At 41.5% G+C, this 22989-nt stretch overlaps 1 protein-coding gene across 3 annotated transcripts in view; it reads right to left on the bottom strand.

The window, feature by feature from the left end:
* The window catches only part of iqsec3b (IQ motif and Sec7 domain ArfGEF 3b), a 58115-nt gene that overhangs the window by 21782 nt on the left and 13344 nt on the right, over positions 1-22989 (bottom strand). For 2 of the 3 annotated variants that reach the window (XM_053500497.1, XM_053500499.1), the window contains exons 3-5: positions 13392-13515; positions 2816-3124; positions 1920-2569 (exon numbers count right to left, since the gene is read on the bottom strand). In XM_053500497.1, the coding sequence (XP_053356472.1) occupies positions 1920-2569; positions 2816-3124; positions 13392-13515 (1083 nt within the window). The remainder of the gene's footprint in view (positions 1-1919; positions 2570-2815; positions 3125-13391; positions 13516-22989) is intronic. The other variant, XM_053500498.1, reaches the window with a different exon arrangement.

Raw genomic sequence — 22989 nt, 5'->3', positions numbered from 1 at the left:
GGGACTTTTTTTTACCAAATCGGCTCGGAGGCAACGCTTTGTAAGAATCAAATGTAATGCTGAAACTTTAAGAGAGAGAAAAAAAAGAGAGATTTACATAGTAAATCCTCGGGGGTCCTGAGAAATCTTTCTACCTTGATGGTGTCCAAGTAGTGAAACACTGGGATAAGTGCATTAGTGTAACAGGGGATTATATGGAGAAATAAAGCGAGTTTTATTGTCACAATCAAAATAAAAAGTCCCGGTTTGATTTGAACACCCACCATAGCATGCAGCATATTATTCTGAAACTACGGTTAATTACTCATTAACTATAAGCGCGTGTGCAGTTATAAGACAGAACCGCAAGCTACAGCTCATTTCATAAAATGAAGTCATAATGAAAACAATTTGCCAATTTCAGTCTTAAACCCGACCCTCAGCAGTGTACTCAACAGAGGTAATAAACGTACAGCGGTACCGCGGAAATAGGAATTTAATCCGTTCCTAAGGCGAAATATTTAGAAAAGACTTGAATGAAGTAGAAGTGAAGTAAGAATATGAAATAAATAAATACTCAGCCTCACTTAACCCTAATTTATGATTCCTCTTGGCACCGACTGTGTTAAAAACCAAACTGAAAGTGTCTCTCTTTTCTTCTTGCTACCGTCATTGCTAACATTCTTGGGACACATGGTGCTACAGTATGTCTTCACTTAATCTTGCACAAAATGCAAAAAAACAGAAACAAATACAGTGCATCTGGAAGGTATTCACAGCGCCTCACTTGGGGAAGAAGGGCCTTAGTCAGGGAGGTGACCCATAACCCGATGGTCACTCTGTCAGAGCTCCAGAGGTCCTCTGTGGAGAGAGGAGAACCTTCCAGAAGGACAACCATCTTTGCAGCAATCCACCAATCAGGCCTATATAGGAGAGTGGCCAGAGAGACTCGTTAGACCTGAGAATTTCGTTTCTCATGGTCTCAGAGTCCTTCAGGTGCCTTTTGGCAAACTCCAGACGGGCTGCCATGTGCCTTTTACTAAGGAGTGGCTTCCGCCTGGCCACTCGACCACAGGACCTCTGGAGCTCTGACAGAGTGACCATCGGGTTCTGGGTCACCTCCCTGACTAAGGCCCTTCTCCCCCGATCGCTCAGTTTGGATGGCCAGCCAGCTCTAGAAAGAGTCCTGGTGGTTTAAAACTTCTTCCACTTACAGATGATGGAGGCCATTGTGCTTATTGGGACCTTTAAGGCAGCAGAATCAGATTTGTGCCTCGAGACAATCCTGTCTCTGAGTCTAAAGACAACTCCTTTGACTTCATGCTTGGTTTGTGCTCTGACATGAACGGTCAACTGTGGGACCTTATATAGACAGGTGTGTGCCTTTCCAAATCATGTCCAATCAACTGTCTCTACCACAGGTGGACTCCAAGTAAGCTGCAGAAACATCTCAAGGATGATCACGGCTCTTGGATGCTCCCGCAACTGATTTGAGTATTCGTTCATTCGCTTGTATGCCGAAGCAAATTTCTCGTAGAATTTCAGTTTTTAAGGTGAAAACGTGTAAGGCGGGAGGTTTGTATACTGAGGCACCACAATACCTAAATAAAATTCACAAATTTAATCACAGTAATTCATCTGAAAAAAAAAATTCATTATCGTAACGTACAAAATAGCTGACCGCTACTAGCTTGCTGTTACAATACAGACTGCCGCGGATAGAGCCCAGTGATGGGTATTAGGTCTTATTATCACTCTAACATTTACTGAAGTTTAGATTTGATAGATTGATGCTTCGAAAGACACCTTATGACTTTACAAATGTGTGATTATAGAGGAATGCAGTGATGTTTGAAAAGTCAAAAGTACATATTATGAAGCTTGTACAGAGCCTTTGAAACCAGACTTACGTAGGTGCACTTCATACATCCAGTACTCACATGTTAAACAGGTTGAGTCCGATTCGGTAGAGACGCTTGCGTGCTACGTCTGTGGACAGCGTCCCACAGTGAGTGTCTGGGCAGTGCGTGCGCGGTAAGGACATGATCATGTTCTCGCCCGCCGAGGTCGACGTGCTGCTGCTGCTGATTGGCTCGGAGCTGTTCTCAGACACACTCTGATTAGTCAGCGGCTTCTCCCAGACCGGATGAGCAGATTCTGCTTCGTCACCGGGCGCACGATGATCCAGCGCTATCTCCTCGCTAGAAGGCGGGGCTGGGAAGTCAGACTCGGCTGTGGCGGATGATTCTGATTGACCCCCGATCTGCACCCCTGCCTGAGGCTTTGTGTCAGTTTCCTTGGAGATGCCGTTGCCCAGGGAAACGGACTCGACCACAGAGGAGGACAGGCGGAAGTTGTGGTTGTCGATCTGCACCGTCACGTCTCTGAAGGCCATCATGAGTTTGCTGGCGCTGCGAGGAATGCCCTCAGAGGCGTTATGCGTGGCCTCCTGAAGGGCACTGGGGTCCATGAGCAGGCCCTCTGGAGCTGTTCCGGAGGGCGTGGTCACTGTAGACCCGGCCCCCTCTTCATCATGGAGAGAAGTCCAGCTGCTCAAGGCCTCATCTATGGAGCGGGCTAAACTCTGGACCTGAAATATAAAATAGAATTGGGAAGAACTGATGCAAAACATTTAAATCTTTGGCTTGAACAATTCTTTACACCCTTCCTCTGGCATGCACGGTTGACGTTTCAAACAGAGTTTGTTGATGTATGTAACACCCACAAATTGATAATTTCTTTCAGCAGATGCCATGACGTGACCACGATACAAATTGGACCGTAATGCATGACAACAACTGTACACAATATGCGCGTTATCAGGTTGAAGCTGTACCTGTTCGCTGAAGGTGTCCTCCAGGTTTGTGAGCGTGGTAGTGGCACCTGTGGGCATCGTGCTGGAGTGTGTGAGCGGGATGCCCATTAGAGAACATCCCTCCATCAGCGCCCGCTCAGCAGAGAATCCATCTCTCTGCACCCGCACCCTGCGCACAGACATGCGTCGAGGAACGCCGCTCTCCAGGACCGAGTTGCGGATCTTCTGGAAGTTCTTGCTAAGCTGGTACTGACGGAACGCTGTCTGGATTTTACAGGCAGCACGGCGGGAGATGAGCGCTCCGCCGTACTTCTGCTCCAAATCCTCGATCTGCAGCAAGAGAGAGAGAGAGAGAGAGAAAAGAGACATAAAGTGATGATTTCCAGACAGTATACCAGGATGAACACATAATACATCCACACGCCTTCACACTGAAAAGGCTATTTACTTTACTTTTTTTTAACTGGTTACCATGGAAACATGCTTGATCACCAAGCTTTATTAACATCAAACTGATTTTAGCAAACACACCCACACACAGCAGCGTGTAACCCTTTTTCTAAAGTTCAAACTCCAACAAAGTGGATAATAAATTTGAATAAATATTAATTACAAAAAAAAGCCCAAGTGAAAATTGTAACAACAGTCGGAGAAGGATATAGATTATTTACTTACAGTGTTTACGGAGGAGTCTGATTGATATACAAACAAATCAAGGCATCTTACCTTAAAACGTGTGTGATCTGGAGTGTTTCTATATAAAAATGTACAATATGTGGATAAATAACAGAAAAGATGTCATTTTTAGTAATGGTATAATTTAAAAACCTGAAAAGGTCTTGATTTCTAAGAATGTTAGAGATCATTTCACTAATTCCTGCTAAGATAACCACAGCTCAGTGGTGTAGTTGCAGTTTATTATGTTCCTGTAACAGCACACCCCCAACATTGTTTTATTCCTTATACAGCAGAACCTCGGATTACGAGCATAATTCGTTCCGTGTTTGTGTTTGAATAGGCGCGGTGTCAAATTATGCGCGCACACACATAACACACACACTCAAACACTGACACACAGTAAAGGCGAGAGAGAAAGAGAGAATGTGTGTGTGTGTGTGTGTGTGTACCGGCGTGTGTCAAATTATGCGCGCACACACATAACACACATAACACACACACTCTGCAGTGCAAGAGAAAGAAAAAACCACGCACACACACACACACACACAAATTGATTATACCAGTAAGAGACGAGCACTAAGACCCACCAGGGGAGATGAATACCCGCAGCGCCAGAGAGAGATAAACCGTTGGCTCAGTTGTGATGACGCGACGCTCGGTGTCAAAACAAGAAGCGCATGCGTTATACATGATACTCGGTGCTCGTAAACCACGACAACGCTCGTTTTTTAAGTCAAAAGTCAAAATTTATTAAAAATCTTTGCTCGTCTTCCGGAACACTCGTAAACCGCGTTACTCATAATCCGAGGTTCCACTGTATATTAAACAGCATGTAAGTAAAAGAAGCACAATTTAGTGTTTATTGATAATGACACATTGTACTTTTTATCTGTTTATTCTTACACTTCATGCTAGGAAACGTTCACAAACCAAACTTTTAGTTCTTTTTGTTTCTTACTCTTGACATTAGCTACATATATCTAAACTCTAATATTTCATTAATAATCAGAATAATCACTCAATCAGCAGCGGACATTAACTTCACTACTGTACTTAAGTACACATTTCGTGGATCTGTATTTTATTTAAGCACTGTGGTACCTCGGCATACAAACTTTTTTTCAGTAAGCTTCAAGAATTTTCTCATCGAGAACTGAGCTGAACTAGTTGAACTAGTTAAGATGAGCTAAGTTGCGTGTATGTCCCTGAGCTGGTTGGCATCAGTGGAAAGCCAAGCAAAGCTAGTTTACATTTTGTTTTTGTGAGTTTTTTTTTTTTTTTGGCATTTTGTGCAAGATTTAGTAAAGACACAGCACTACAGGTCTCAAGAATTTTAGCAAGAACGTAGCAAGAAGAAAACGGAGCCGCTTTCAGTTTGGTTTTTAAAGCAGCAGGTGCCGAGAGGAATCATAAATTAAGGTTAAGTGAGGTTTGATGTCTATTTATTTCACATTTTAATTCATTTACGTGTCTTTTCTAAAAGTTTTGATTGTTTTAATATGCAGAAATATGATTATAGTGTTGGAAATTGGTAATATCAGTAATAATTTTGCGTGGCTGGAACGGATTATCTGCACTTACATTATTTCCTATTGGAAAAAGTGTTTCGCAATACGAGAAATTTACCTTAAGAACCACTGTAGTCTTATTAGAGAATACTTTTTTTACTTTTACTTCAAAACATCCAACAAGAAATATCTACATAATAACCCTACTTAATTACATTCCAGCATGGTGTTGCATTACTTAACCCCATTATGATGTAGAACTTAAAGCAGGAACTCCTTCACCTGCTGACTATTATGTGTATTTGTGTGACTTGTCTTGTCTTTGAAACATGACGGCAACAAAAACAGCATGTTCACAATCAAAATTCTTTTCCTATGTGAAAGCCCACCGTGAGCTAATACAAACCCAGTGCTCACTTGTTGAATGCTTAAGTAGATTTGAAGGTGAGTCGTGTTGTACTTTTACTCAAGTACACATTTTTTTATTACTTGAGTAATATTTGCCCTCGGGAATCTCTACTTTTACTGAAGTACAGGATTTGCATTCATTGCCCACCTCGGATTCTAAACCAGAGACACACTAGGTACAACCTTAAAACCAAAAACTAGACGTCCTCCATTTACATTCCACTCAAGTTAAAGTACAAAAGTATTCGCCTTCAAATCTACCCAAGTATCAAGCGTAAAAAGAGTGTGATTTATTACAGGTATAATATGAGACGGCTCTGATGTCACTCTGGGCTCAGATCTGTTATTATAAGATCATGAAATCCGCTCATTATCAGGAGCAGTCAACATGCAGGTGAGACATTTCTAGTAGGGAGGTCTGAGTGGCTGAGGGAGAGGAGAGTTCGAGAACAGGCAATGTTTCCTCTTAAGATCTATTTTAAACTTCAAGTCACATGTCTTCCATGCTTTCTTTAGAGGAAAAAGTGTTCCCAGATATCAGTCTTTCTCTCTCTCTCTTTCTCTCTCCCACTCAGTACTGATGTAGCGAGATACTGAACTGTCTGATAGTATCATCACAACCAGTGGAAGCTGAATTTCTTTAAATGTCTTTCAGTTAGTTAAAGTCAAACTCCGCTTCACTGTTTTTGCATCTCGCAAAATTATTTTAAATTCAAGTATTTTTGTATGTTTGATGTTTGTAATCATATTATGTTCACTTCACTACATGAGAACATTTGGGTAAAAAGCTTTGAACGCTGCACCTAATCTAAAACAGCTAGTTATCTAGCTAATGGAAATGGATAAAACTTCACGTGAGTGCCCTTGCTGCAGATTTTGTATACCTCACTCACTCACTCATTGTCTATACCGCTTTATCCTGTATTCAGAGTCGCGGGGATCTGGAGCCTATCCCAGGAGGCTTAGGGCACGAGGCGGGGGCCAGTCCATCGCAGGGCACACACACATACTCATTCACACACTACAGGCAATTTGGGAATGCCAATTAGCCTAACCTGCATGTCTTTGGACTGTGGGAGGAAACCAGAGTACCCGGAGGAAACCCATCAAGCACAAGGAGAACATGCAAACAGAGACAGGAATCGAGCCTAGCAGGGAATCGAACCCGGACCCTGGAGGTGCAAGTCAACAGTGCTAACCACTACACCACCATGCCACCCATGTTGTATACCAGGATTTCGAAAAGTCCGGATTCTGATTAATCCGTATCTGGCCTACCTCAAATTAGAAATGCAATAATACAGAATAAAGTGTATGTTTCCTACTTCATTACGCGATGCTGGCCCGAGATTAAGGCTAAACGTGGACAGCTGGCGAGTGTATAAGTGTTCGAGGGTCATCTAACAGGTGGCAGTTTAAAAATGAGTGTGTTATTGAACAGTTAACAGGTTTTCACGTTCTGTACTGCGGGCACAGAAAAGCGAGACTTGTGTACATTATGTCTTCAATGCAGTGAGGATGTCACGATCCAAACAGTGACCACACCTTAGCAAGGCCGGGGGTAGCTTAGTGGTTAAGGAATTGGACTACGGTTTAGAAGACCTCAGGTTAAAACCCCACAACCACCAAGTTGCCACTGTTTTGCCCTAGAGCAAGGCCCTTAAACCTCAACTGCTCAGATGTATAATGAGATAAAAATGTAAGTCTCTCTGAATAAGAGCATCTGCCAAATGCAAATGCACACCTTTTTGCCGAGGTTTGGACAGCTAACTGAAGTGCCATTTCTTAGACTAGACTGTTGTGTGTTTGTGAGTGTCTATGGGGACATTCACAATGTTGTGTCTTTTGGACGCTCAATTGTAGTATCTTAAATGGAGCTGTGCGAAAAGCTCAGCTTTCACTCCCGATATTGTCCCAACGCTTAAAATCGGAACTTTTCAGTACGTCGCACGTGCTCATGGTTACTTAGCAACAGCAGTGATCTGGAATAGCAAGCAAATCCGGACCGTTGAATATTAAGTTTGAGAATCCCTGTTGTATAGTGTTGCGGTGTATTAATGCTTTGCCGTTCAAGGTTTACCCATTACTTCGCTAACTATTTGTCAAGGCGCACAGCATAGTCGCGGGAATGATGGATTAGTTTCAAATACAAACCCAACGAAAGATTTCTCTGCTGCAAGCTAACAATAGGTTATTTACTAAAGATAATGAGCACCAGCACAAAAATGGGCTCTGTGTGTTTACTTAGATTTAATGGAGAGACAGGCAGAGAAAGCGTTTAAAAACAAAAAAAAACTTTCTTTTGTTCAACAACTAGTCATTTTTCTAGGTACAAAGTTAATCAGCCAACATGAAGAGAATGCTGTCCTGATTGATGTGCTTACTGAATTTGCACAATCTGTTTCTTTATTTATAAGTGTATACGTTGCATAATGAAGTAACTTAGAAAGTATTACATATTACAGTGAAATGTAGCGGAGTTAAAATAAAAAGCCCCCCAGTAAAGTACAAATTCTCAGAAAAAAGTACTGAAGTACAGTAACGGATTACATGCGCTTCTGTACTGTTCACTTCTGGCAATCAGAATAAAAATGCATCACAGAACCATCAGAACAGTCCGACCCGATCCGGTCTGATCAGACGGAATAAGAGATGTGACGCAAATGTGATAATCTGTTCAACAGGAACATATCAGCCATGTAAACATGTGACCCACTGCTGTAGCCGTACGTGCTTCTGGGTTCGCTGCTTAATGAGGAAGAACTGGACGAACACAAATATTGTTTCCCTGACACAATGTGTGTCCCCCGGTCATCTACTTCTGTGAAATAAATAAAGTTGGACTTCTTTTTTCTTGATCTGTTCAATTTCCAACAGATTAAACAGAATTATAGCTCTTTACCAGCCTTCCACAGCGGGGTTCTACTGTATAAATGACACGTCGCTCGCGTACGTGTGGCAGCTTTTACTTTTACACTTGCGTGAGATCCGAACTCACCACTCAGAATAATTAGCACATGCAAAAATCTTATTTAAATCGCGCTTCCGCCCGCTACTTTCCACATGACAGTAATAACCGCCTCGCGCCCACTACCTTCACACACAATTTAACAGGCTACACGCGTAATGAGCAACTTTATATAAATAGCTGCTGGGTCGTATACAGAATGAGACTGGGAGAAATGTAAACAGACTCCAGGCGTTAAAAGAAAAAGACAAAATTACCTTTAAAATTAAGAGTCCTGACCTGCCCTTAAGATAACAATCCATCTCTTATCAGTGAAAAAAATATAATAGGTTATATTAATAAAAAATATATATCGTTTTCTTAAATAAGCAAATAACAGAATGCAAGATGAACATCTGGAACATTTTGGGGTTGTTTTAGGCTCTTGGTTTAATAAAGGGGTGATTGTGTTAAAAAAAAAAAAAAAAGACCCACAGCAAAGGACAAGCTGTTTTGCTAATAAGATCTACAGAGAATTGGTTCGTTCACACTAAAAAAAAAGAGAAAAAAGCTGCCTGTTTTGCACAACAGCCATAATTAGCCTGCAATATTAAACCTTTTCCACCTGGAGCTACAAGATGCTGGGCTGTGTTTATGCACAATGATTATCACCCACAATGCAACTTTACTTATACGAGGGGCATTCAAGCCAAACCGGGACTTTTGACTGTTTAGAATAGTAGGAGAGTAAAAACTCCCTTTCTTCTTCTTTGTCTTTCGGCTGTTCCCTTTCAGGGGTCGCCACAGCGACCTCCTGTCTTTTCTTCAGCGCCACTGTCTCTAAGCCTTAGAGCATTGCTGGACGCACCACTGACCTTTCCTTTTATTCTCGCTGATACTCTTTTATCGCACAACACACCTGAAACTTTTCTCCACCCATTCCAACCGGCTTGTACCTGCCTCTTCACCTCCTTTCCACACCCTTCGGTCCTCTGGACCGTTGACCCTAAGTACTTAAAATCCTGCACCTTCTTTACCCCTGCTCCCTGTAGCCTCACCGTTCCTCTTGGGTTCCTCTCATTCACACACATGTATTCTGTCTTGCTGCGGCTAACCTTCATTCCTCTGCTTTCCAGAGTATACCTCCACCTCTCCAAATTTTCCTCCACCTGTTCCCTGCTCTCGCTACAAAGCACAATGTCATCTGCAAACATTATAGTCCATGGAGACTCCTGTCTTACCTCATCTGTCATCATGTCCATCACCAGAGCAAACAAAAGGGGGCTTAGAGCCAATCCTTGATGCAGACCCACCTCCAGAGTAAAAACCCCCTTTATTTCTTTATATAATCCCCTGCTACACTAATGCACTTATCCCAGTGTCTCACTAGTGCCTGGATGCCATCAAGGTAGAAAGTATTTTTGGGGACTGGAAACATGTTTTCTGTCAACCATTTTCTTTTTTGAGGGGGGATTTTTTCTGATTTTCTCCCTAATTTAGTTGTGTCTAATTCCTCCCCGTCACTAGGGGGCTCCCACATTAGGGCTACTACAATACTACCACTCAGTCAGGAGAGCCAAAGACCATCACATGTCTCCTCTGAACCACATGATGCCAGCCGATCACGTCTTCTTAAACTGCTCGCTCACACACCACTGGAAGCAGAGTAACACACTGGGAGGACAGCGTTATCCGGCCCTTCCGCTTGCGTGATCTCACAGACGCCCCTGATTGGCTGTAAAGCCGTGATTAATCAGCTCTTTTTAGACCTCCGGCTGCGAGAGGTTACAGCATCACCCGGGAAACGAACTATTGATCAGGCGTTCCACTTGCTGAATGTTAACAGGAACGACTGCCTTAGGATGTTTGCACGTTGCACGGTTTAAATGTATTACTGCAGCTAAAAGTCTCATCACTAGACTGTGCTTAAAGTCTTTTGTCAAAGTCGTTTTTTACAGCTTCGTTCATGAGAAATTTCATCACAAATCCCGGTTTGACTTGAACACCCCTCATATACTGTACACTTGCAATCAGAAAAATTCAACCCCCTCACCTCAATAGACAATATAGTGATGTTGATGAAAGACAATGAAAATAAATTTAGGACACTCCAGCATCTTTTCCCCAACCAAGCTTTGGTTGATTTGGAGGTGTGCTGGGGGTCATTGTCTTGCTGGAAGATCCAATGATCACCAAGGTTTAATTTCTCAACAGAAAGCATCACGTTCTTCTTCAAAATGACCTGGTATTTCTGGGAATTCATGATGCCAGGTACACAATCAAGATTGCCAGTTCCTGCCGCAGAAAAACAGCCCCACATCATTATTGACTCACCTCCGTGCTTGACCGTGGGGATGGTATTCTTCTGGTCATAAGCCTGACCTTTTGCACGGCTGACATACCGCTGGTCCATATGTCCAAAAAGTTCCAGTTTGGTTTCATCAAAACTGGTCAGTAGAACTGTCTCCCAGAACTCTGTAATTTTATCCAAATTTCTCCTGGCATATGATGTTCCTTGAGGTCAAGAGTGGATTGCATCTTGGGGTTCGACCATGAAGTCCTTGATTATTCAGTGCACGTCTTATAGTTGCCACTGAAGTACTTGTACCAGCCTTCACCGTACTGTGCATGTAAACCAGGGTTTTTCTCGAGAGCTCCATTTTCAAATCACAGTGTGTATATGAGGAGCGGACATAAAATTGTTATTATCGCTAAGAAAAAGGTTGGTCATGAGCCTAGTCCTGCTTTGCATCTCCTCCACCTAAGGTGAAACACCAAACGATGGTCGAGCTGACAAACCAGCTCATCCTTGAAGAAGCCTTTTTTTTTTGCTCTTGAGGAAAAGTTCCACTTTGGTAATCACGCCTGTCACAAAGTGGTTTCTCGACTATGGGGGTGGAGAGGGGGATAAGGCAGAATTTTGTACCCCAAGTTGCTCACAAGTTTCACGATTTCGTGAGCTGATTGGGCTGGCGCGGTGTCATGAGGTTTGGCGCACTTCAATTTTTCCAGACGGGTGCATAGTTTTGGTTTTAACCCTCTAGTGGTTAAACTATACTAAACTGCGGAACTATACGGCGGGTTTCTGAAACCAGGAGAAATATTCATGAACATATTAAATTCCGGAAAAGTAGTTTGAGCAAATATCTTCAGTTTTTTTCATACGACAGTACAGAGTTTATATCCGCCCCAATGTGAAGGCAGCCCAATTGGCAGACCTGACAATGCTAAATGGAACTGTCTAAATCTCAGTGTAACCCTTTTACAAATTGCTTGTGTAATGCTTTGCAGAAACAGAGCGGCAGAGCGTCTATTTAAGTTGTGAAATCAGTGGAGATGAGAATCCTGCCCGGGAAAAAGATAACTGAAGGATAGAGTCAGGACCAGAGACGTCCCGGCAAGAACACTAACGCTGGACGAGCATTGAGATATACAGTACAGTAGGTGTAACAACATTGTGATGGCATCCCCCGTTGGGGAGAACCTTGTTGTTGAGAGCCAGAATGACTTTGATGAAATTACTTTGAGACAACGTTGAATGACCGAGCCAAACACAACCTCAAAACAACGAAACACACATTACACACATTGTCTCACCAAATCCATGAGTGGCTCATAACTTGATTGGTGGGTTACTGATCAGAATAAGGTTCTGTGTTTATTCCATCAAATTCCAGCGTTATCCCATCGTCATATAGTCAACATTGTTCCCAAGTCATTTCATCAAATCACTTTAAGTTTCAAACACAACCGAATGCCTGCATTGTCTCAACGTTCGTAACGTTGCCAAATTACCGTCGCTTCAATGTTTTGACAAGTTAAACTTCCAGCTGGGGGGACTATCAATCATTCCAGATTCATATACTGATCAGCTCATCTAACATTTTTATTTAAAAAAAAAAGACAAAGAAGATATTATTGACTGTTGTTGTGCCTCCAAAACATTACAGTTATTTTATATTTTCCATCTCACCCCTCACTTCACTGATTAATCTGATACAACAAAATGACAAGTCTTAATTATAAGCCAGTTTACCATAATTACACCATAATAATCAGAAAATCCAACAATATGGTTAATGTCCAAATAAAATGTTAAAATATTGGATTCAATAATAATTTTAAGGTACAATATGATGAAAGGTGGATTATGAGTCATTTCTGTTTGATTATGTGGACTATGTGGAGGCTGACCCTTCTTCCTTTGAGCAATAGTGACATAAAAAAAGAATGAAAGGAAGAAAGAAAAAGTCCTTCGACCTGGCACAGTTTCAAATATGAATCAGAGCGAATTAGAGACCGGAGGTGGGTTTGAACAAAGTTTTCCGTTCGGTCTGAAACAGCACGGCACGTCAAAGGGATCAAAAAACACTACTTCTCTTGTCGTTAAAAAATGCTTCACCTATTCAAACCTGGCCCTGAAATCACTGCAGAAATCACTCCATGGACTTTAATGGGTTTTTTTTTTTTCAATGTAGAGTGGACACACACTGACCAAATGCTTTTGGACCGAATGCTGGGGGGGAGTTTGTCAGTGTCATCTGGCAACCTTGGTGAATCGGAGAGCAAAAAAGAAATGCGTGAAAGATCTTGAGTGAGTGAAAATTGCAATTTCAGAACAAAACGCTCACCTATGAACAAATAACACCATACAACACCCTAGAGAGATGGATCACACTATGATGGTTAACCTTTGGATTTAATCCGTGATTTACGGCTCGTGATAAACTGATAAACATGATGAATCTGATTCGGATTAATCTCTGTTAAACATTTTTAGTTTACATTCATAAAGGTTCTTTACATTGCAAATGACCGTGCTCGTATATTCAAATTCTGTCTGTAAATCACTTGCACACACACACACACATACACACACACACGCAGCTGCAAACATATTTTATGCCACTGAGCTCATAATGATTTATGGTTTATTTGGCAACATTAGTAAATCAGGTCATTGATGTTCTTTAGTAACACTTACTCATCTTATACCCAGAACCCAGAAGCATCCCAAAGCAGAACTCACCATCAAGGTTCATGAGAAGCGTACCTGTTTTTGTTTGAGATCAGGAGACAGGTCGTAGTCTGGGGTATGTGGACAGGACGTAGGGCTCAACCGAGCAACGTTCTTCTCATCTTTCTTTTCCTCTCCTCCAACTGGATGGACTGACCTGCTGTGGATGGAGACATTTCTTTATTATCAAGTGTAGCACAAAAAAAAAAAAAAAAAAGATAATAATCAAGCCGTCATTGTCTGATGAGCTTGCTCTTGTTGAAATTCTGTCTGGTTCAGGAGCTATATTTAGACAGGATAAACAGTAATCATCATCCATCTGTATTATATATATCGCTTATCGCTTACAGGGTAGCAGGGGCTTGGAGTCCATCTTAAGTCAGAAGGTGAGGCACATTCTCTGGATGCGGTGGAAACTCATCACAAGCTTGAACTCACGCACTCACAATTTGGAGACACTACAGGTATTTGGACTGTCGGAGTAAACACACCCAGTACACGAAGAACATGCAAACTCCACACACACAGGCTGAGATTCAAGCCGAAACCCGCAGCACACCGGCATAGTGGTTAACACTGTCACCTCTTACCTCCAGGGATGGGGTTCGATTCCCACCTACACAGTGTGCACAGAGTTTGCATGTTCTCCCTGTGCTTGGTGGGCTTCATCTGGGTCCTCCGGTTTCCTCTGACAATCCAAACCAGTTCAAGGACATGCTAATTGGCATTGGCAAATCGCCCATAGTGTGTAACCGTAAGTAACTATCACAAAAAAAACGACGGACATGTCTCCAGGGTAGGAGGTATCTGTCACTCAGTGTGCCGGATGGGCTAAAAACTGTTCCTGCTATCAGAATTCCAGATTTTTTTCAATTCGGATCTGGGCTGCCGTATCGCCCTGAACTTTGCACCCTTTGGCCAGGTCTCTGCGACGCAATGGAATACAAATTCCCCAACCACACCATCTTTGAGTTATGTAGACCACTTAGTGCCCCTTGCCCAACCACTTTGCTCCATTGACTCCTAGCGTATGTTCGTTTTCGTCCGTTCGGAAAATAAGACATGGCATGTCTAAGGCCTTGAAAAACTCTCTCTTTTCACACATTTGGAATGCTTTTGGAAAAACTGCCGTGCTGCGCTCAATTTTGGAAATACAGTACAGTACACCCATGACACTTGACATCCCACAAGTTTAAAACCACCTCTTGTACTGTATAATCCAGGAATCTGCTCCACCTTTCGGTTCCTCTGGTATAAGTCAGAGTAGCACAGGAGAGCCGTTGGCTTTGACACCAGTGACACTGGTGGACAACTTCTCTGTGAGGTTCACATGCAGGCCGAGGGGCAGCTGGAGGCAGTGGCTCAAGCCCTCGACTCACACACCCTCCCCGGAATAACACACTCATGTATTTGAACCGTATAGACTAGTAATAAGATGTTTTCAGTGTTTTTTAAACGTAAAATTATTAACTTTTATGCCATTTTCTTATTCGATTTCGCCCCCTATCGATCGTGACTTACATTTTTAATCTCATTATACATCCAAACAGTTGCCTTGCTCTGGGGCCCCAATGCTGGCAACTTGGTGCACATGGGGTTTGAACCTAAGACCTTCCAAACCCTTTACCACTGAGCTACACCGACCCCATGCTTCAGTATCCAACATCAGATTTTTAGTTATTTTTAACCTTTGATGCAGGCAAACAGAAATGGGCAAATAATTAGTGTGTGACTTTATATTATGACAGGCGTTCAAGTCAAACCGGGATTTGTGCATCCAGCCATCTATTCATTTCCCATACTGCTTATCCTGTAGGGTTGTGTCCACACTGGACGCAAGATTCCAACCCACAACCCTGGAGGTGTGAGATAACACTGCCATGGTACCATGGTAACGTAAAAAGAAAAAGAAAGAAGAAGAAGAAAAGACCAAACACAAGCAACGGCCGTATTCCCACGAGAGTTAGTCACATATAGTGAGGAGTTAATACTGAAATTACCCAGACTGCTGGAATTCGAGCTGGATGTAAGAGCGGCTCTGGGGGTGTACACTGGGATTTAATGAGAACAGAGGCATGTCTTAGTTCACACTCAGGGCTGAAGTGCTTTTCTCTCATGCATTACCCACTCCGGAGGTATCCAGTACCACCTTCTGTCAATTTCTAGTAACCACAATGTTCCAGACACAAATATCGGTCCGGTGTGCTTCCTGCCGATCTCAGCAGTGAGACAGCAAGACTATCCCCAACTATTCATGACTCTCAGGTTTTCCATTTTTATGTCTCATGTCTCACTATTAGTGGCTTATCTGCACCTTTCTTTAATACATATACACTATTATTGTGTTTTTCTAAAAGTGCTTTTTTTTTTCCTCTAATGATCTGTTTAGGATGCAGTTTTTAAAAAAAAGAGGTTCGTGGGAATTCCTCTGCTTTATATAAAGCAATTTTAAAATTTCCAATAAAAGCATTAACAAGCCCTCGATTTAATTTTAAAGAAAAGCATTATAGGGTATTGTGAGCTAATGTGCAGGTTTTAAATATTACACTAGACATCTAAAAAAAAAAAAAATCATTGCTGCACATCAGGAATAGCTGCAGCAAACATCAGCTAAATTGGAGTGTACTGATTCATGGGATCAGCGGGATACATCGGAGAGAGGAAAAATTGATCTTAGCAGGCAGCCAGATGTGGTAGAATGACAGAAATCCCGTTCTCAAATAATAAGCGTAATAATGTTTAGATTTAGATATTAACTTCATAGGGGAAAAGGGCAAAAATAGATTGAAAGATAAAGCTGATTAAAAGCGTTAGAAATCAAGATGTATAATAAAGTGCATCAATTATATATATATAATTCCAGACCCCCGCGACCCTGAATAAAGAGGTATAGAGGATGAGTGAGTGAGAATAACCAATTCTAATGCAAATGCCAAAAATTAGGGGGGAACATAATTTCCACCCTTTTGATTATTTTTTAACATCGGATTTTTTGTTATTTTTAACCTTTGATGCAGGCCTTTCCTTTATTGTGTGCCTTTATTTTATGACAGGCGTTCAAGTCAAACCGAGATTTGTGCTGAAATTTCTCATGAATGAAGGTCTAAAACCGATTGATCTTTACATCAGGCAGTACGGTGATGAGACTCTTAGCTGCAGTAGAACATTTGAATGGTGCAAAATTTTTTAAAGAATGCTGTGCTTTCATGAATGACGGTCGCGGCCGAGGTGGTTCGGAGCCAACTGCAGTCATTCCCGCAGACGTACAGCGAGTAGAACATTTGATCCTTAAAAATCGACAGATCACTTGTTGCCAACTTGTGGAAGAGACGCATCTGTCTGTGGGAACGGTACACACAATCATTCACCAGCACCACTTGCACGTTACAGGAACTCGGCTGGGAGTTATTGCCACATGCCCCATACGGTCAAGACCTCACTCCAAGCCATTTCCACATGTTTGGGCCATACAGTGAGTGGAATGCCTGATTTAAGAAAAAAAAAAAAAAATCGACAGATAACTTAGCACCAACTTACAGAAGAGATGCATCTGTTCATGGGAGTTCCTGGGAGGCCAGGGGTTCAAATGTGAAGCATAAATCATAAACAGCATCAGTGTAGCACAGGGTTATATAGAGAAATGATGGACATTTTTACTCTTAACTTAACTTATAGAAGTTTATAAAATGAATAGATATTTTCAATATTTTATACTGTAATATACAGTAGATTTTTATATTTCTCAGTGCTGAGACTCACGTCATTTTCTCCACTTGAAAAGTTTGCGATTTGCATATAGCCTGGGGAATCTAGGGTTAGCCTTACAGACGGCGTGTGTATTCTCTGCTTCAGTCGGACCGAGTGGTTCTTGCCTGCTTTCAGTTTGCCTTTCCAGCTCTCAGTTCGAACGATGCTTAAAATCCAAGTGTCATCTATCAAACTAAAACAGAGGCAGCATTAACGATAAAAAAAAAAACGCCGAATACCCAGCCGGAGCCCACAATGGCCTGCGAAACCTAATTCAAGTTAATGCATCCTGTTCTAAACCACCTCACCACTGCAGAATCCGGTGACATGTGAAAACTGATTGACCTACATATACAGGCTTTTAATCAGTACTGAATCCAACCCACCGCTTCCTCAGAGATAATTAACACCGCTTAATTACACCACGGCGTGCTGCGGGACACGGTCGGTGCGCTATCAGGATTCTCAAAGAAGCAAATTCCCCAACCGGGGGCTTCATTAAAGACGGGGATTTACCACGGTGCGCAGCAGAGAAATCCGAACAATTACACTATTATTATGATTATTATTAGTAGTAGTAGTAGTGTTAAGGAAGCCATGAGAATAATTGCAGTGCATCAGTGTAGAAAGCAAAGTTACATTTATTATAAAATCAGGCTATTAAAGCTTTTCTTTCTTTCTTTCTTTCTTTCTTTCTTTTTATTCTTTATATTAAGACCAATATCTGACCACGAAAATAGAATAGGGAAAAGAAGGACTATCAATGCATTCACTATTCATGATTCATAATACTGCACTCGATCTTAGCGCTCATTCACACGGATTCGGAATCTAATCTCACAAAGATGACAAAAAGGATTTTTTTTTGCTCCCTGAATTTTAAATTACGACCTTGAACTATGGTTTGTCCTCCTGTTTTAATTTTTTAGTCTCCCCTTATTAGACTATTTTTTATTATTACATTCCCCCTAGACGGTGTTAGATATCCCAGATCTCGGTCTTTATTTGTTCTTGGCGAGTTCTTCATCATTCCTATACAGTAATGTTTCCTATGGCTCACTGGAACCCTTTTTGTTCCCGCAATGTGATCAGGATGACTGATGTAATGACAGAATGACAAAAAGGTGTTCGGCTCAAAGCTTAAATAATCCGTTTGTTGTTAAAAAAACAGAAAACATTCAGACACATTATATGTGCTGTGTATTTGTGTGTGTGTCTCTCTTGGTCGGCAACTGAGACAAAGCCAGCCGGTATGTGTATCGATGTGTGTCGGACCTTATTTTAAACTTAACACTCATTATACTGTAAGTACATGTACAGTATCGATAGTTTCCTAAAATCAGATTAACAGAAGCAGGATTAGCCATTTTGAGTGAATTAGCTAAAGAGGGAAACGACAGATAGCTAGCCAGGCTTATAAACAGTTTTTTTTTTAAACAAAATGCAAATATCCAAACAAAGCCTTATACTTATATTTATTTGCATTATCTAAAAAATATCCCTACAATCACTCCAAGTAATTCCGACTAACATCATACTGTATATTTATGATGGACATGTCGGTTGTGTTCATTCCTGATTTACAGCTTGGTAGTCGATTCCATCAAGATTGATTAACATTATAGACACAACAAAAATGTAGCTTTCCATATACAGTAAGTCCCCTACATATGAACATTCAAGTTTCAAACTTCTGAAGGTTTGCAGAAGTTAGATCACATGCTTGGCATACATTTTCATGTGCGTGCAGTGTGCATCCCAAGATGTCCAGAAGCAAGTGTAAAAGCAGCGGCATGAAGCTGATACTGCTAGGAAAATAGCAATAAGGATGGAGACAAAAGTGAAAATAATTAAGAGAATGGAGCAAGAAGAAAAGATACCAGATATTGCCCGTTCTTTTATCATGAATCGTTCAACAATACGTTCCGCAAGACAAGAAAAGATTTTTAATAAATTTCGACTTTGAAAAAGTCTTGGTTTACGAGTACCGAAGATCATGTGGCACGCATGCGCTTCTTGTTTTGCTTTTTTTTTCTATTTTTTGGGCTGTGAATTGAATAATGTGAGTTTTTATTATTTCATATGAAAAAAATTCAATTTGGTTTACGAGTGTTTTTTTTAAATCTGAGCCCACTTCCGGAATGAATTATGCTCGTAATCCAAGGTTCCACTGTAATCTATAGTAATATTTTAACAGGGGCCTAATGAAACCTGTGCCTCTGGTTTGGAAGGCTTCATGGAACACCATGGGCTGTAGAATCTCCATTAACTCTGTTAACGACGTGTCATGCGAGATCTGAACCAGTCAGGAACTTGTCCATCCAAACTGATTGCGTTTTCAAGCCTGTCAACTGCATTAATAATGTTTGACTCACAGCCTGACAATGATATAATGCATCATGGCGTTTCACTTAACGTAGCTCTTCTGTCTTTTAACAGAGACACGAACTTGAGCCGGAGTAATAATCTCTTCCCGGGCAGAATATTCCCTAATGAGAAACTTGCATGTACATGCACATTATTGCATAATTCCCTACATTTTAAAGCACGCAGGAGTGTCATAGGAGCGAAGGTTCGTCTGTGTACGTTGCTCAGCAAAGGCGCTTAAGTAAAACCTCCCAGCGTAACACTTTTCCACTGAAAGCAAACGTGAAGAGACATTTATTGCAATATAACACACTCTGCTGACTGGGTACTTTGTCAGCACTACAGTCAGTAAGTACACTAATACCTGGAACACACACTCACTATCCTTCTCTCTGGCTTTCTCTCTTTGTTGCCTTTTTCTCGCTCTCTCTCTTTCTCTCTCTCTCACACACACACACACACATTCATGGGAAGCACACTGCCTTTAATATACTGCAAAATGCTCCACAGAACCTACAAGCCATAGCTATATACAGTACACTATAATACTGGTTTAACAACCTTAAATTGAATATTTGATATATATATTTTTATAATAATGATAATAATAGTCGATCCTTTCAGCTTGCTTGCTTTTCAGAGCCTGGGGTAAAGATGAAAGGTTTTACAAAGCAGAATGCAGATAAAAGCTAAGAGCACGACGGTGTCTGATGGAACATCAGCGTTCCCAGCATCCTGCCATGCTTTTAACGAAACGGCCCTCCAGGGCCACGCACCTGGCATCAGGGCTGTAATAAGGATCAAGTTTCTTTTGTGAGGTCCAGGATACACAACGGCGTGGGTCAGCGACAAAATAGTCAGTAATGAAACAATATACAACAGTTGAAACAATATAACCTGATTATTATAATTTAACCTGTGTGCATATACAAAGGACGTTCAAATCAAACCGGGACTTTAGTGCACTTTTGTGCAGAATAACAGAAACTCTCTTTATTTCTCTGAATAATCCCCTGTTACACTAGTGCACTTCTCCCAGTGTTTCACTAGTGCTTGGACACCATCAGGGTAGAAGGTTTTGTCAGTGCGCCGGACCCATGATCAGACTGTCTGCTTTACATCTGGAACCCATGGCCCAAACATGTTGACATTGGAGCAAGGTTAGAACTGTATGGGGAGATGTGGCTATAACTCCCAGCCGGGTTCCTGTAAAGTGTGAGTCGTGTTGCTAAGAAGTTCCGGTTTGACTAGAACGTCAAACACAGTCTACCGGAGTCTCCAATAACTACCTGGACTCCATAATAACATCAATTAACATCAACTGTTATGCTGAACTGGCTAACACACCTAACACACAGTATGAATGCAGATCAATTTCTGCTTTCTGTTTCACCCAAATGAGGATGGGTTCCCTGTTGAGTCTGGTTCCTCTCAAGGTTTCTTCCTATTACCATCTCAGGGAGTTTTTCCTTGCCACTGTCGCCCTCGGCTTGCTCATCAGGAACAGTCTGATCTTTTTGATTCATACACACTTACATTCCATACAGACTTAAATAATTCTTTTGATTGTGTAAAGTCGCTTTGCGACAATGACAATTGTTAAAAGCGTATACAAATAAAATAAAATTAAATTGAATTAAATTGAAATGATTTACAAAGATAACCTAAAAGAACTAAAAAAAATCAGATTTTAAATAATGATTTCATTTATTAACTGTTTGAACTGCCCAGTCTGGACCGATTACTGCCAGGCCTGTTGAATCAAGAAGTCACTTAAGTATAACCTGTCTGACTAAGCGAAGCTCGCTAAAAGATCACAAAAAAAAGCAACACATCAAGCCACTAATCTAAAGATCTAAAGAAATTCAAGAACAGATATAAAACAAAGTAACTGAACATGGAACATGTATCAGTCTGGAATGGGTTACTTAGCCATTTGTTGGGACTCCAGCAACAATTAACCACAAATTGAGATCGTCAAACAAATTCATCTATCATTTAAGTTTTAAAAAATATGTAAAATATATTTATAAAAATAAAAAAAATAGGAAATACTTTTTCACGGCACTGTTTCTATTTGCATTAACACAGCTTGAGGGACCTCTGAGACATGTGTTGAGTAAAGTGGCTCAATCAGATGAGTATGTGCCCACCTGACCATCACACCCAGACGTACTGGAGATCTTCCCCAAACTGTTGCCACAAGGTTTGAAGCAGACACTTGTATACAACGACTTTGCACACAATAGACAATTTTATACACCGAACATAAGAGACCTAAACCTGTTCCAGTGCAAAGTGAGACATGGCGACTTACGTTTTACGATCTCTAAGCCAGTGTACATGTTTGGATTGAACTGTAATACCAGCTGCATCCCAGGCCTCCGTGTCTGACATCATTGCCTGATCACACTCATGATCTTGGAGCTGAATGAACACAAATCCCCACAGACATATTTCAAAGTCTAGTAGAAAGCATTGCCAGAAGAGTGGAGCACATAGTAAAGTGGGATTAAGTTCCTGGGCAAACCTTTAGTGTCTCCACAGCTGTTCAACGAGCCGCACAATAATCAAAGCAGATGTTTCTGCATACAGTAGCTCCTGAGTAGAGTAGAATCTGACACCGTATTATCAGGACACTACTGTTTTCATCGTTCATTCTAACAGCTATAGGTAACAAACAAGCCCTTCTGAGATGATCAAGGTCTGAACCTGAACCTGAACCTGCCTGTGTTACTACAGGATGATCACAGTTCTCACGCCTGCTGTTAAACGTGTCGTTATAAAATGAGCCAAATGTTCTGAATTTGCATTTTTTACGCACAGTGTAACAGATTTATTTTATGTAGATCGTAAAAGTAAACAAGTGTCCATGGCGTGAGCAGATGTAAATCGGACTGCATAGACATCCTACTGCTATCTACAGTGCCTTGCAAAAGTACTCATACCCCTCGAGTCAAGTCAAGTAGGCTTTATCATCATTTCAACTATATGCAGTTAGTACACGGTAAAAGGAAACAACGTTCCGCCAGGACCAAGGTGCAACAGACATTTACCAAAAAACTAACTAGCTAACTTAGAGACCTAATCAGCTGGCTAGCTGGGAACTGTGCACATTTTTATACAGAAGAGACAACATAAATAGCAACAAAGTGACCGAGCGAGAAACACGACCCTACCCACATTTGACGTAAATGTATTTTATTTACATAATTTTAGCCTCTAAGAGCTTCACAGAACAGCTGTGTTTTTTTTCTCCCCTAATTTAGTCGTGGCCAATTCCTCCCCGTCACTAGGGGGCTATCACATTAAGGCTACTACTACCATTCAGCCGGGAGGGCGAAGACTATCCCGTGTTTCCTCCGAACCGCGTGACGTCAGCCGACCGCATCTTTTCGAACTGCTCGCTCACGCATCGTTAGGGGTGGAGTAACACACTCGGAGGAAAGCGCTAGCCACTCTTTCCGCGTGCGCGAGCTCACAGACGCCCCTGATTGGCTGTAGAGCCGTGATTAATGTG

This window comes from Clarias gariepinus, chromosome 7 (assembly GCF_024256425.1).
Source record: "Clarias gariepinus isolate MV-2021 ecotype Netherlands chromosome 7, CGAR_prim_01v2, whole genome shotgun sequence".
Classification (NCBI taxonomy): Eukaryota; Metazoa; Chordata; class Actinopteri; order Siluriformes; family Clariidae; genus Clarias; species Clarias gariepinus.
This window is presented reverse-complemented; position numbering and strand designations above follow the sequence as displayed.